Source organism: Brachycentrus maculatus, unplaced genomic scaffold (assembly GCF_059751285.1).
Source record: "Brachycentrus maculatus isolate JH-2025_06_01 unplaced genomic scaffold, ASM5975128v1 h1tg001010l, whole genome shotgun sequence".
In the NCBI taxonomy this organism is placed as follows: Eukaryota; Metazoa; Arthropoda; class Insecta; order Trichoptera; family Brachycentridae; genus Brachycentrus; species Brachycentrus maculatus.
The window spans coordinates 894-15,311 of record NW_028281726.1 but is presented as its reverse complement, the minus strand read 5'-3'; the positions used below and the strand labels follow the sequence as shown (position 1 = coordinate 15,311).

Sequence of the window (14,418 nt, the reverse complement as noted above, 5' to 3'; positions counted from 1 at the left end):
ATATATATATATATATATATATATATATATATATATATATATATATATATATATATATATATATATATATATATATATATATATATATATATATATATATATATATATATATATATATATATATATATATATATATATATATATATATATATATATATATATATATATATATATATATATATATATATATATATATATATATATATATATATATATATATATATATATATATATATATATATATATATATATATATATATATATATATATATATATATATATATATATATATATATATATATATATATATATATATATATATATATATATATATATATATATATATATATATATATATATATATATATATATATATATATATATATATATATATATATATATATATATATATATATATATATATATATATATATATATATATATATATATATATATATATATATATATATATATATATATATATATATATATATATATATATATATATATATATATATATATATATATATATATATATATATATATATATATATATATATATATATATATATATATATATATATATATATATATATATATATATATATATATATATATATATATATATATATATATATATATATATATATATATATATATATATATATATATATATATATATATATATATATATATATATATATATATATATATATATATATATATATATATATATATATATATATATATATATATATATATATATATATATATATATATATATATATATATATATATATATATATATATATATATATATATATATATATATATATATATATATATATATATATATATATATATATATATATATATGTATATATATATATATATACACATATAAAGATAAATTTATATTATAATTTTAATCAAAGGACAGATCTAACTAGATAATAATTCAACTCAGAAATTATTTATAATCCTTTTATTGTTTCGTTTTTCAAAAAAATTGTGTTTTCTCATGAAATAAAAAAAGATATAAAAACAATTGAATTATTAGGTAGATGAAAAAAAACTTATTTAAATGGATATTCAGAGATTCGTTCCGTTTCATCAAAACTAATGTAAGTATGATTTGTTTAAAATCATTCCGAATCAGTACTATTTATTTTATTATAAAATAAGTAACGTTATAAGGGTTTAAGAAAGGGTGTAAAAATGAGAACTTAAAAGCTAGATACCGAACACCATGACATTTGACTGCAATCAGAGAGCTGCTTTTCCAGGAGAGATACGCCACACGTTTTATTTCTCGCAATGGGGTCGAATCTTTTGGCCTTGGATTTCTTCGTGGTAGCCATCTTACTGCGAGATCGTGCACTGGTTGGAGATTCAAGTGTATCCGTGATATTGAATGATAATTCATTTTCACAGTTTTGGACGTATGCCATATCGTTGGAATTTTCCGGCGATTCTATGTATTTTTCATCATCGTCTGTGTCCCACTTGCGAAGAAAGACGTTCGAAACAGATTTTAGATCACCGTTATCAATAGGCTTTACTGCAGACGTCTGAGTGGTCATTTGAGCAAGGTTGGATAAAGGCAGATAAGAGCTGATGCCGTAAGTGTTGGTAATATCTCCTAAAACTGATGCATTTGGTGTTGACTGAGGCGCAGTAACTATATTTTTTGGTGTAAAGTATAAGTTCTCAGGAATCGAAGTGTTTATTTTTCTTTCTTTTGTATTTGTATTATCTTGGTTTATAGTTTTGAAAGACATCTTTCTTTTAGGCTTCTTAGGTTTATTTTTCGAAAGGATCTTTTCTTTCATTCGTTTGTAATAATCCTCGTCAGTCTCTGAAGATTTCATTTCTGTTCCACTCGTTCCTGTAAAATCTGGTTCATTTGGAGTTTTAATGGATTCATCAGCCTCAAAATATTCTATCCCTAGTTTTGAATCTTGGTCTTCTGCGAATCTGATAGTCTTTTTGAAGCTGCTAGTGTTGGATTTTTTCAGGATGCTGGATAAATTTAATGATAAGTCGATTTCTTCAAAGTTAAGGCTGGGAGAGGCCGATAGTTTTCGTTTATTAACATATCGCTCCGGAGATCCCCTGGTTTTTGAACGATTTTGACTTGGTTGAAATGAATCTGATCTACTGAAGAAGAATCTGGGTTTCATTATTGTTTTGAATGGCTTATTTTCTTGCTTATCCTGTTGGAAAACAGAAGACTTTTTTTTCTCGTTGCATTTAGAATTGTATCCAAATATATTTCTAATCATCCCAACGAACTCCTTTTTGGAGGATCTGTAATAGATAAGTTAATATTATATGTATATATCCTATTTTTTAATGAAAATACACAACAATATCAATCTAGTTTACCAGAAAATATTTTAATTGTAGGCTTCAAATAAATATGATATTTTAAGAAGAAAAATAATTATATAACGGAACAAATAATTCCTTTTTTATTGAAAATAATTAAGAATATGTACATTTTTTGTATTCATTTGTGGATGACTACGAAAATACTAAAATGTAGGTACTATAATAATTTATGCATACAAAAATATTTTGTGATATGGCATCCATCGTGTATTGTCTTGTAGGTATCTTGTAGTATAGATATCGGCTAACATAAAAAATGAATGTTACTCCCAAAATTCATACATATTTTTTGTATTTTTTATGAATTCATTAAAATTAATTTTGAAAAGATTTTTTTTATGAAATATCATATAACCCATACATGTTTTATGCAGTTTTCTAAGGAATAAGCTTATTTGACTTAATTTTAGAAACAAGAAAAAAGTACTGAAAATATATATTTTTTTCATTTCTTATAAGTAGTAGGTAAGTAGGTATGTTATAATTTACATGTGACGCATAACTTGATTATGTTTTTAATTTTTTTTTAAATATGAAAAGTAATACGTCTTGAATTTATTGTGATCAACACATATAAAAACCATTTCCATTTTACCATTTTCGATTTCATTCTTACTCCAAAAACTATAATACAATACCGATAAACTGATGAATACAATAAAATAACGAATGAAATATTTTTTACAGATTATATAAATAAAACCGTGCTTATATGAATGTACATCCCTCTTTCTGTTGAAATGATTAATTTTTAACATGCTACAATAAAACAATCAATAAAATCTTGTGATCGGTAGCCTGGAGGGAAAGAGAGGGAGAGGAAGATCCCCATACGATGGACCGATCAAATTAAGGCAGCAGCAGGCACTTCAGTGGTTGGAGCGCTACGTGCAGCGCAGTCAAGGGATAACTAGAGAAGAGTCATTGCTTCTGCAAGGGTCACAACCCTCAGCAATGAGGAATAAGACGGAGAAGAAGACAATAAAACAATATTTTAAATCAAAGACCAATTTTCACTATCTAATTTTTATAAGAGACTTTTTTCTTTACTAACCAGTAATAATACTCGTATTTTTATAGGCAAAGCATCCAAAATTGAGTGATATACAATAATAATACCCGTATATGAAATACATATTTTTTATAATAGTTGAACTAGTGAAAAAGTATATATTTTGTACTAACCTCTGTTTCGAAAACATGTTTGAACTGAGTTCTATCCACTTCAGATGAGAAATAATATATTTTCATTCAATTAAACGGTTTTACAAAACTTTATCGGATTCATTTTACATGATTTTGGTGTTCGGAAATCTTTTGTCAATTAAATAAAAATGCCTCTTCAAACTCGAGGTGATAAACCGAGAAGTCGCTAGCAAGTGTAACAATAATGTACCAAGCTAGGAATCAAAATTAAGGTATATCGACTGCCAATATTAATAGCCAGTTAATAAACAATAATAAAATAGGTGCCACAATGGTGGCTTGATACATATAAAAATAATCGTAGCATATCAAAATATTGAAAAATAATTTTATATTTTATAAACATTATTTATGTCTATTTCATTAAGCATTACATTGTACATATCGCAGGCTCGATTTAAAAATGAATTTTGTTAGGACTTGGTATGCATTTTAGGGATTTTGAATAAGTTTTTGTTTCTGGTTTGTGCTGCCGGGAATCTAAAATTTATGAGTGATAAAAGCTCTGGGCAATCTACATAATTATATACATATTATTGATTAGATCAACTAATTGTACAGATATAAATGATCATTTATTTCTAAATATTGATGTGTAACTAATTAAAAATCGAAAAAATAATGTAAATCGTTTTTTTTGCATAACCCTCGAGGAATCCCTTACATACTTTTCAGAATTTATCTGATACTTTTGTAAATCATGACGTCAAATCCGACGTATCCGGTATTTCTCGCTAGGGCACCGAAAGCCGATACATCGGATTCTGGTAGCCACGGGGTTAATTCCATCACTTATGTCCACAATTCGCATTCATGATTGAATAGTCCCATCTGTATAGTATTGATGCGTTATAAATTACTGGCTTTGTTTCCAAGGTGATTGTGGAACACATGTGCTCTGTTTGATCGTTATTAATTACTTCAATTAAATTAAAACCCGTCTTGATTTATTAAATGGCGTCTATCTAAAACATAACAATCAATGTAATTGGATGAAATAAATTGAACGATATATTGGAACAATATCATTTTCTTCCTTGTTTTTCGCATTTAAGACACATTAACCCAACTTATAAATTTGCATGTTGGGGCATATTATACATTAGTGCATATAATACATTAGTGCATATAATACATTAGTGCACATTATACATTGGCGCATATTATATTATACATTAATATGGCACTTAGGGTTAGCTGTATTAAAAAAAAAACTGTATTGCCTGATTCATTCTCTAACTTACTAACTAACCATCACACCGCTTCTCCACAGGGGTAGGCAGAGATAATAGAACGCCACACCACTCTGTCTTTGCAACATTTCTTCGACTCTTCCACACTCATGCATACCCGCCGATTATTCCAACTTCTGACCATATTCAAGTATTTGAAATACTCGATCATATCAAGTTTTCCTCAGCCTTCCTACTGGTAGGTACTTCCTCCTGCTTCTATTTCCAACTGCATTCGACTCACATATTTCTTTTACCTTACTTTCCTCATAATTTTTTTTCTACATGTCAAAACCATCTAGAAACTGATGAATGTGGTCTGGACAGGAGTTGGAATATAGAATAAATATTATGTATAAGGTACCGGTAAGTACCAGTCCAGGGTAAATACAGAATAAATATTAGAGTAAGAAAACACTTATATTTATTTGACCCCCCCCTGGGAATCGAACCCGGGATCGCCAGTACGGTAGCTCAGCGTGCTGACTATTGCACTACGGAGGCGGTTTACCAACTGATTATAATTTAATACTAATATGCAGCGCATATGTAAGCAAGCAGAGTACCAGTCCAGTAAATAAGTGGGTTCAGATACCCATAAATCACGTAATATTGTGACAGACTGACCGCTTCTCACAGATCAGAGCGTGTCAGCGGTCCTCCAGTTGTCTGTGGCTGACACGCCGCTAGATGGCATCGCTGTCACTGAGACGATGGTTTGATTCATGGCTAAATTTGACAGCCGAGACTCGCACCGGATTATTTATTGTACATCGACCTACGCCGCGATAGGTACTGCCGAAAATTTGCATATAGGCAGGCCTTGAAAATAATGACGGATCTACAAAAAAATATTAAGGATTTAAAAAAAAAGAAAACATGATAAAAAAGCGTTGAGAGTTTCCCGAAAATATTTGTATTTCTTTATTAAATTGAAATTCTAATGAAATTTATAAATTTAAAATATGTTTCGCAGAGCTATAAACTGCAAATATTCAAAATCCAAAGATACCTTAGTTTTCTATGACTATATGATCAATAAGCATATACTTTGTAATATAGATATCTCTTCTCAAGGTATTTCCGGATTTGTAAATATATGTATTTATATTGGTGGTGTAAAATTCACATAAGCTACTACGCGTGCAGGTATGCAACCCAAAGAACCTGTTTTGGTTTTGCTGTCATTCATGTCCAGTTTTTTTCTTTGAACTCAATTCTGTTTTTTTAAGGGAAATATTTCTGTTTTTAATTTACAAACATATTACAAAAATAATTTTTTAGAACTTCTGTGAGATAAAAAATATATGAAATGAATGATTTTTAAAAAATAATAGGGTATGAAATAAATTTCAAGACAAGGTTAAGGTTTATTTGTGTATTTATTTTTATTTACAGATTTTTTTTCTGAAGGTTAAGTATTTGTGAAAGAAAATAAAATAAATAAAAAAAAGTGTTTTTGAACTAGAATACATCAAATAAAATATATTGATTTTAACTGTCGTATCTTTAAAACAGATTTTTTTTGTTAATGTAGGCTTGCTAGATTTCTGAAAATTTTAACCGGAACACCGGAATAGCCCCAGCGCACAGTGCAGCGAAGTAAAAGACAATGTAATTATCCTAAATACATGATCTTTCACAGTTAATTATTTTTATATTTCTGTCATCTATAATCAAATTAAATTTTTACCGGGACGTGAAGTAAACTGACGGGGACATCGGGATTTTATCTGAAAATCAAGACTGTCCCGGTAAAACCGGGACGTCTGGCAAGCCGACATAACGCTCACTCCTTTCAACAACGTCGTTTATAAAAAAATATTTTTCAGGAGATCGTTTTTAAAGTTAAAAAATATAATTAAATGTATTAAAAGAATATATCAAGCCACTTATTGAACTTTTTAGCGTGCAACAGATCTTTTGAGGTAAAACCTGAATGTTTTTTCTCCATTTGAAAAATATTTATTATATTTAAAAAAATAATTAAACAATACAGTTTCTTCAAAATGCATAAACAACACTTTCTGCCCTGTAGCGGGTAAATATTAGGTTAAAAATATGCCGCTTTTGTCGGAATAAAGTACATTTTCTGGGCAGTCCGAAAACACGTACAACTCAAAATTGATGATTTCTGATATATGTGATTGTGGAAAGGAGTAAGCGACATATCGATGAAATTTCCAATAATTTTGTATTATGTATATCCAGATGTATTGTAGATCAGATCTCAAGACGAATTTACCGGATGTGAGCTGTTTTGCTACAAAGTAGATTACTTTAATCAAAAGGTTGTGATCAATATTGTAAAACAAATTATTTGATCCCCAATATTTGCTGGAATAGTGTTTGACATTGGGTTTCTGTTGGTATTCACGGTATGAATGTATGATGTTCATGGGTCACCAATGCGAGCTTTTCTTTGATGTTAGACCAATATTACAAGACCCCCAATTTCACAAAATCTCGAATGACTCCCCCTATCCTATCACAGAAAGCTTCCCTCGTTTTAGAGTCTTTGAATGTTTGTATTTGCGGCTCCGGTGATTCGTCTTTGGTGATTTCTCCCATATCCACTATATCTGCAGCTTCACTCAGCTGCATGGGAAGAAACATAACAGCCACCACCAATCCAAATGGGAGTAGGTTTTTGAGTTGGTCCTTGTACACATCCAAAGGATAACACTTAGAGACGTCACAGTTCAGTTCGTAAAGTCTAGAGCTCAAGGATTTGTAATAGAAGTCGATGAGGTCTTCATAATGGTCTCTCCTGTACTCTTCGGATGTTGAGGTAAAGAGGAGGTGTACAATATCTGCTACCGGAGAACAACGTTTCATCACTTGGTAATCCAGGAAGATAATGTTATCTGGATGACCATCCTAAACAAGAGAACAATAAATATAAGATGCATACGTATTCTACTAATTTCACCAAACAATAATATTGGAATTTCGTATTATTTTTTGACATCTCATCAAAGATGAAGAAGAATATGGACGTCTGGGCATTTACAGCCCCGTAAATGCCAGACTCCCATATTCTTCTTCATCTTTGATAAAAAATAATACGAAAAATAATTCCTATAATTGGAGATAATCCAGATTTGTGAACTAGTATTCGGATACACTCAAAATGTTGTAAATATTGGAATTTCTTGGTGGAACTGCATTTAATATAATAATATAAAAATTATTCACTTGTAGATAAAAACAACTGTAGTTTTCGAAACTAGTCGTGTGTGATTTAAAAAAATCATAAAACAGGTTTTATATGTACAAGTGTTTAATTTTTTGTTTTTAAAAAATCAACATGACATTCAACAAAGTTAATACCGAATCAGTAAACAATAAAAACTATTTTGTTTTATCACTTTTATTTTATTTGACCAGTTATCAGATTTTGCCATTACCGACATCATCAGACTGGCGGGAGGCTAGACAAAATACTATGTTATATACATATGAACGCAGGGGCTCATATTATTTTAACCATGATTTATACTATTTTTATCACGAAATTAATTTCAGTAATGTTTAATAATAACAATTTAATATAAGAAGTCTGGTCAAATGGAATAAAAGTGGAAACAACTAAATCAGTGTTGTTTTTTTAATGCAAGTTAAAATTGATAAAACCTATATCTATATTGAATGTCAATCAATAAATTTCCACATGAACTAATTCTGAAAGACATTGCGCGAAGTATGATTGTTCCACGTTTACAGTGTATGCTCAATCATTGATTTAACTGAAATAAATTATTTAATATTTAATTTTTACTTTGGCTACAAAGAGTAAAAGACTTTATAGACTTTAAACATGTTTACCATAACAGAGATCTGAAGAATGTAGCCATTTAACCTTGTGCCAAAACATTGTATCTATTATTAAATATAATGCACTGCATTACAAGGTGAACAACTTTTCATGATGACCAATTGTATAAATAATAAAATAAAATGTAGTTTCAATGAAAAAAAAAATTCATTCCTAATTTACCACGTGTTACCACAAATTTAGTATAATCGTCGACTGAATACAAGAACATATATTGAATTTATGCCAATCATTATATTGTGAAAGTACCTACTTTATAATTGAGAATTATTGTATATCACATAGATACTGACAGTAATAAAAAAGTGCTACAAGGAATTCTTCTTTCTTCTAGCATATAGGTGGTGCATAAGGCACCGCATCGAAATGTGGACTAACTCGTGTGGGTTAACTCGTTAGTGGACTCGAAATAGAATAGGGATAACGTTTATAGGAATTAGAAAATGAGAACAAGGTGACTGATATAATTGCTATTTGGCAAAAGAAAAGTAAGTATGAATATGAGAATAGGAGCAACGGTGAAGGTGCAGTGAAACCTTTCATAACGAGCACCTCTTATAATGGGTAATTCTCAAAACGAGTAAGAAAAAATTGATAAATTACTCCTTAAACGAGGGACATTTCGCATAAAGAGTTACAGAGAAAGGGCAAATCCCATTTTCATGACAATCACTTGTGCGCTGGGACTTCTGGGAATGCTCGTTATGAGAGGTTCCACTGTAATAGAGTTTGCATATCCCTATATGTCCCTACTAGAATCACACACACACACACACACACACACACACACACACACACACACACACGCACACACACACGCGCGCGCGCGCACACACTCACATTCAATTCATTTGCTAGATCTACACTAAACATTTTGTACTAATATTTATGTTTCTGTGGTTAACTTTAATTAGCTTGTTTAATGTATATCTTTTAATTGTTTTGTTTTATGCATCGTGGTCATACAGGAGAAAGTGACCAAGCGCATTTTTTTCAAAAACGTGATCATTGATTATTTGATATCTTACTAGCTCAATATTGCCCTGAAGAATACCCCAAAGGATTTTAAACTTGGAAGTAAAACATACCGACTAGTTAAAAATGAGTAACTTCAATGGTGTTTATTTTCTTGCTAAGCAAAAGTGACTTAAATGGCCATCCTGAACATTATACGTTTTGTTAGTTGGTCACTTTCTCCTGTACGACTACGATATGTTACTGTTGTTAACCCAAATATATATATTTTCAATCCATTTTTTTACAAGCCTGTCAAAGACGCTACAGGAAATATCGTAACATTACCTTGTATTGAAAAAGAAGATTTGATATCCAGCAGTCCCCATGCGACAGAACGTCGTAAGGTACAGCATTTTCCTTATCCGTTCCCGCTATAAATATTTCAGAAAAACTTCTTTCATACGCTTTTAATTTTTGTAAACAAAATTCATCGGTCAACTCTGCTTCTGCTCTTGTTTTCGCCTGGTCGACGAACGGTTTCATATCCGAAGTAAACCACGGCTTGGAGTCTACATAATCGGCCAGCTCTTGGTACTTCTCAGGATTATGCTCTTTCAAAGCGAATGATAGAGCGTGGAAGTTGGCAATGTTCTTGAACGCCATTTTAAGATGCTGGTCATCTAGAATGATCTTCCGATCGAGCAGTTTATATCCCTCGCTTGTCAAGTCTTCCATTATAATCACTTCGTCCATCTGTTCTCCGTCCGCTTTGAAACATTTGACAAATTTGAACTTGTCCTCTTCTTTTGTGATGTATTCATTTTGGAGCGCATCAAACGTTGGTATAACATGATTGTAAGCGAACACTTCTACTGTGAAGAATCTATCAATAGGTAGATTTTCTCTATTAATACTTTGAGGTGCAGTTTTGCAGATGTAAGATTTATTTACTTCTTCTCCATTCTGTAATAATCCAGACACTTTTACTCTTTCGACTACACCCATATAATTGTTCCCCTTTTCCGTCGCACCACCTGCAATCACTTTACACTGAACGAAATTTTCACTTTCAATTAACTGTTTTATAAATCTTCTTATTTTAAGATTAGCTATTTTTTCTACGTCTTCGTCGGCGACCATTTTGTTTCGCGGTTGGTACACTAATGACACATTTATCTAAACTGAACGATTTGATTTGAAAGGCCGTTGTTCGTTCATGGCAAGTTTCGTGAGATAAGAAGTGTACTATAATAACCCATTTAAAATACCCGATGTCTCTCAACTCGTGGGCCTTCCAGATAACACAACTTCTAAATGACTAATCAAAAGAAATAAAGTAGGTCATGGAGCTCTTAACACCATTAATGAAAAACATTTAGATATATCGCATGTAGCACAGCGCTTTTGTAAAAATACCTGCCAATTTTAGAAAAAAAAATCCATAAAAAAATGACAGATATATAAAAAAAGTAATGTTATTAAGTACATCGCAAACAATTTATTTTCATTTTTATAAATATATATTTCGGCCCTGATGTTTGTGTACAACGTATACGTAGAAATAATTCTTGTGCAACGCCTACAATGATGATATTATTACGTAACTGTCTTGAAGGTCGTCCCGCGAATTACAGGAGTATTTGACCCAATGAAGGTGTAGTAGTAATGAAAATATTTTACTAAAAAGCAGGGCCTGTGGCTAATTTTCCATCTCGTTTTCTTTAGCTTCAACTGCTAATAGAACACTGATTTTTATGACCGTAGTTACGTGCACTCACACATATACGTAGATACATATATAGACATGATTATAAAGGATTGAAATGGTGTCGATACCATTTGGTGAAATATGGATAGTTAATTTACAAATAAATTTGTTTTATTAATTTGTTTAAAGATAATTACCATCGTTCAATCAAACATAACTTTAAACTTTATATGAAAATTATTTTGAATGTGAAAATTACATAAATATTTTTTTGACAGTCACTTAATGGTAATATCTATTTAAAATATACTAATTTTTAATTTACTTGGTCAATTTCAAAAAAAAATAATTACAGTGTTTGAAAATGATGCGGAATGCATCGAAACACGTGTATTAACAGATTTTAAGAAATAGTAGTATTAATTATGAATTTTTCAAAATAAAAATAAATATTACGTACCTACGAGTAGGATTGAACTACCTACATATCTCTAACATAATAGAGCAGATATAGAATGGCATACCATTCGACTATGTGTTACCCACTATATTGTAAAAGATATGAAAGCAGAGAAAATAAAGGTGCTTCATACAAACGCCATGGAAAAGTTGACCGATTTGACGCTGCTATGAATTGAAGGCGAGCTGATATTTTCAATACTGAGGACAGCTTGTACAATAACCTAAAACCTACAATACTCACTGCCACAATGGCGGTGTCAAAGCTTTGTCCTACATGCAATGGACAATGCTACATACAGTACAGCTCTATAATATTGTGAAATTCTGAGTAGAATCGAGCCATTCGAAATAATGTCTTTGACAATGAATGTTCCATTGGAGAAAATAAGGGAAGAAATATTATTTAAAATAATATCCATTTTATTTATAAAATGACGTCAAAGGACGCGAAGAGGACGTATCTATATTTTAATCAAAATACATCTATAAAATCTTTATAAAATTAATTAAATTGGTTTTCACCACTTTTTTATTAATACAATTCAACCTACGAGTTTCAACAATACATTGTCATAAATATTCAATACATTTAGGATTTTTATGGAGTGTGTGGAATTTTTTGGTGAAAGTATTCTAATGTTTATGATTTAAAATAAACCCTGATGATGACAATGTATTGTTGAAACCGGTAGGTTGAATTGTATTAAAAAAAGTGGTGAAAACATAGTTAGTTAATTTTATATAGATATTATAAAATGTACCACAAAGTATCTGAGGAAAACATTCAAGAAATACATCTTTAAAATTTAAATGAATTCTTCATTGTTTTTTGACGATTGCAATATTTTATATTGGTACTTAACTTCATTTTTATGTTACACCTTACTGTAATTCTAGATTATACGAGTTTATATAATTTTAAATCTGTAACAAAACTTGACTGACGTGTTTTAAAATAATATAAGAATTAGATTGTATTTTTTCTTTAATTGATTTGGCAGTCACTTTGTGATAATATCAATCTAAATCAATTTATGTTTTACTTGGTAAATACAACTATTTATTCAAATCTATAACTATTCCAAAACACGATTGACGTGTAAAATAATATAAGATTTTTATTTAATATTTTTTTATAAACTAAAATTGTATATATTTATTTAAATCACAATTTTAAGCATATTTGCAGTGACCCACCAAGCCACCTTGTGTGTCTTGTCGGTGGAGTTCTTTTTTAATAAAATTTTTATTGTTTTTAACCATTTTGGCCTAATATACATATAAAAATGATATTAGATAATTAGATTGTATATTTTCTTTACTTGATTCAGCAGTCATATTGTGGTTATCTCAATCCAATTTCAATTGATGTTTTCCTTGGTAAATATCACTATTTCTTCAAATCTATTGTGATACGTGTTTCGATGCATTTCGCGTCAATAGGGTGTTTGAGAATGGTGCGGAATATATTGAAACACGTCACAATATATTATAAGAAATGGTGGTATTTGCACTGTTAAAATTAAATTTTAAATAGATTGAGTATAACAAATTCCTTTTTTTAAATCTAGGCGCTCACTAAAACTAGACCCAATGACAATAGAAATACACGGGTTATTTTAAAAACAGGGAAACCTCCCAAAATTAATTTAACACAAACAAAGGTATGAAAAAACTAAAAGATTAGTTTTTGAAAATCATAATGCGGTTTTGACAGTTATAACTTTTAAGAATCCTTTCAACAAAGGACTAAAAAATCGAAGAATATTGACATATTTAACTAGTCAACAATTCAACATGATTTGGCAATATTACATTTGACTATTTCTAATCTTTTGACATAAAGTTTTAATTTTATTTTCTATATGTAAAGACGTAACATCAGTAAAGAGATTACGCTTCGTTAACGATGGTATTCTAATTCCAGAATTACATATCAGCTGGAGGAATTTAACACCAGATTGGTATTGCATTCTAATGAGTATAAGTTACCAAACGTATGTGGATACCTCCTGCCAATCAGTGGGCCACGGGAGCCTGGGTAGATCCAACAAATAGTGGAATTTCACGGATAAAACCTCAGTTATTCACTCTGCTAACATAGTATTCCAATAAATGTTTCCCTTCTACCACGATCCAACCCACAAAGCCTTCTGACGGTGAGCTATTCGGGGCGGAGACTCTAATCCCTAATCAATCGATTCCGTTAATTAATTTTATTGGATAAATTCATTTTTGAATTGACAGAATGATGACACGTTATATAATTAAAAATTATTTTACAAATCAATCTATGAAAATTGTTGAATAATTATGAAATTAATAAAATGATCCAATTTAGCATAGACGATAATTTCGCGAATGAAAAATTATCAATTTTGGATGAATTGGATTGAATTTTAATTAAACCCTCAAATTTTACCGTAAGAGTAGGTACTCATCAATATATATATGTGTGTGTGTGTGTGTGTATATATATATATATATATATATATATATATATATATATATATATATATATATATATATATATACATATATATATATATATATATATATATTATATATATATATATATATATATATATATATACATATATATATATATATATATATATATA

At 29.4% G+C, this 14,418-nt stretch overlaps 1 protein-coding gene across 1 annotated transcript; it reads right to left on the bottom strand.

Moving 5' to 3' along the window:
- Window positions 1–6,195: 6,195 nt before the first annotated feature.
- On the bottom strand, window positions 6,196–10,807 carry LOC148299655 (uncharacterized). Its single transcript, XM_088275842.1, has 2 exons — window positions 9,973–10,807; window positions 6,196–7,712 (listed from the first exon to the last, which is right to left on the bottom strand). Exons 1-2 carry the CDS (start codon window positions 10,765–10,767, stop codon window positions 7,272–7,274), a joined length of 1,236 nt encoding a protein of 411 aa, XP_088131968.1. The 5' UTR covers window positions 10,768–10,807; the 3' UTR covers window positions 6,196–7,271.
- Window positions 10,808–14,418: the final 3,611 nt, after the last annotated feature.

Bases quoted from the DNA above. Each gene is read 5' to 3' on its own strand.
- LOC148299655 (XM_088275842.1), bottom strand. From the start codon at position 10,767: ATGGTCGCCGACGAAGACGTAGAAAAAATAGCTAATCTTAAAATAAGA. The intron at 7,713-9,972 runs GTAATGTTACGA...TCTCTTGTTTAG, and splicing joins ATCTTCTTTTTCAATACAAG to GATGGTCATCCAGATAACAT.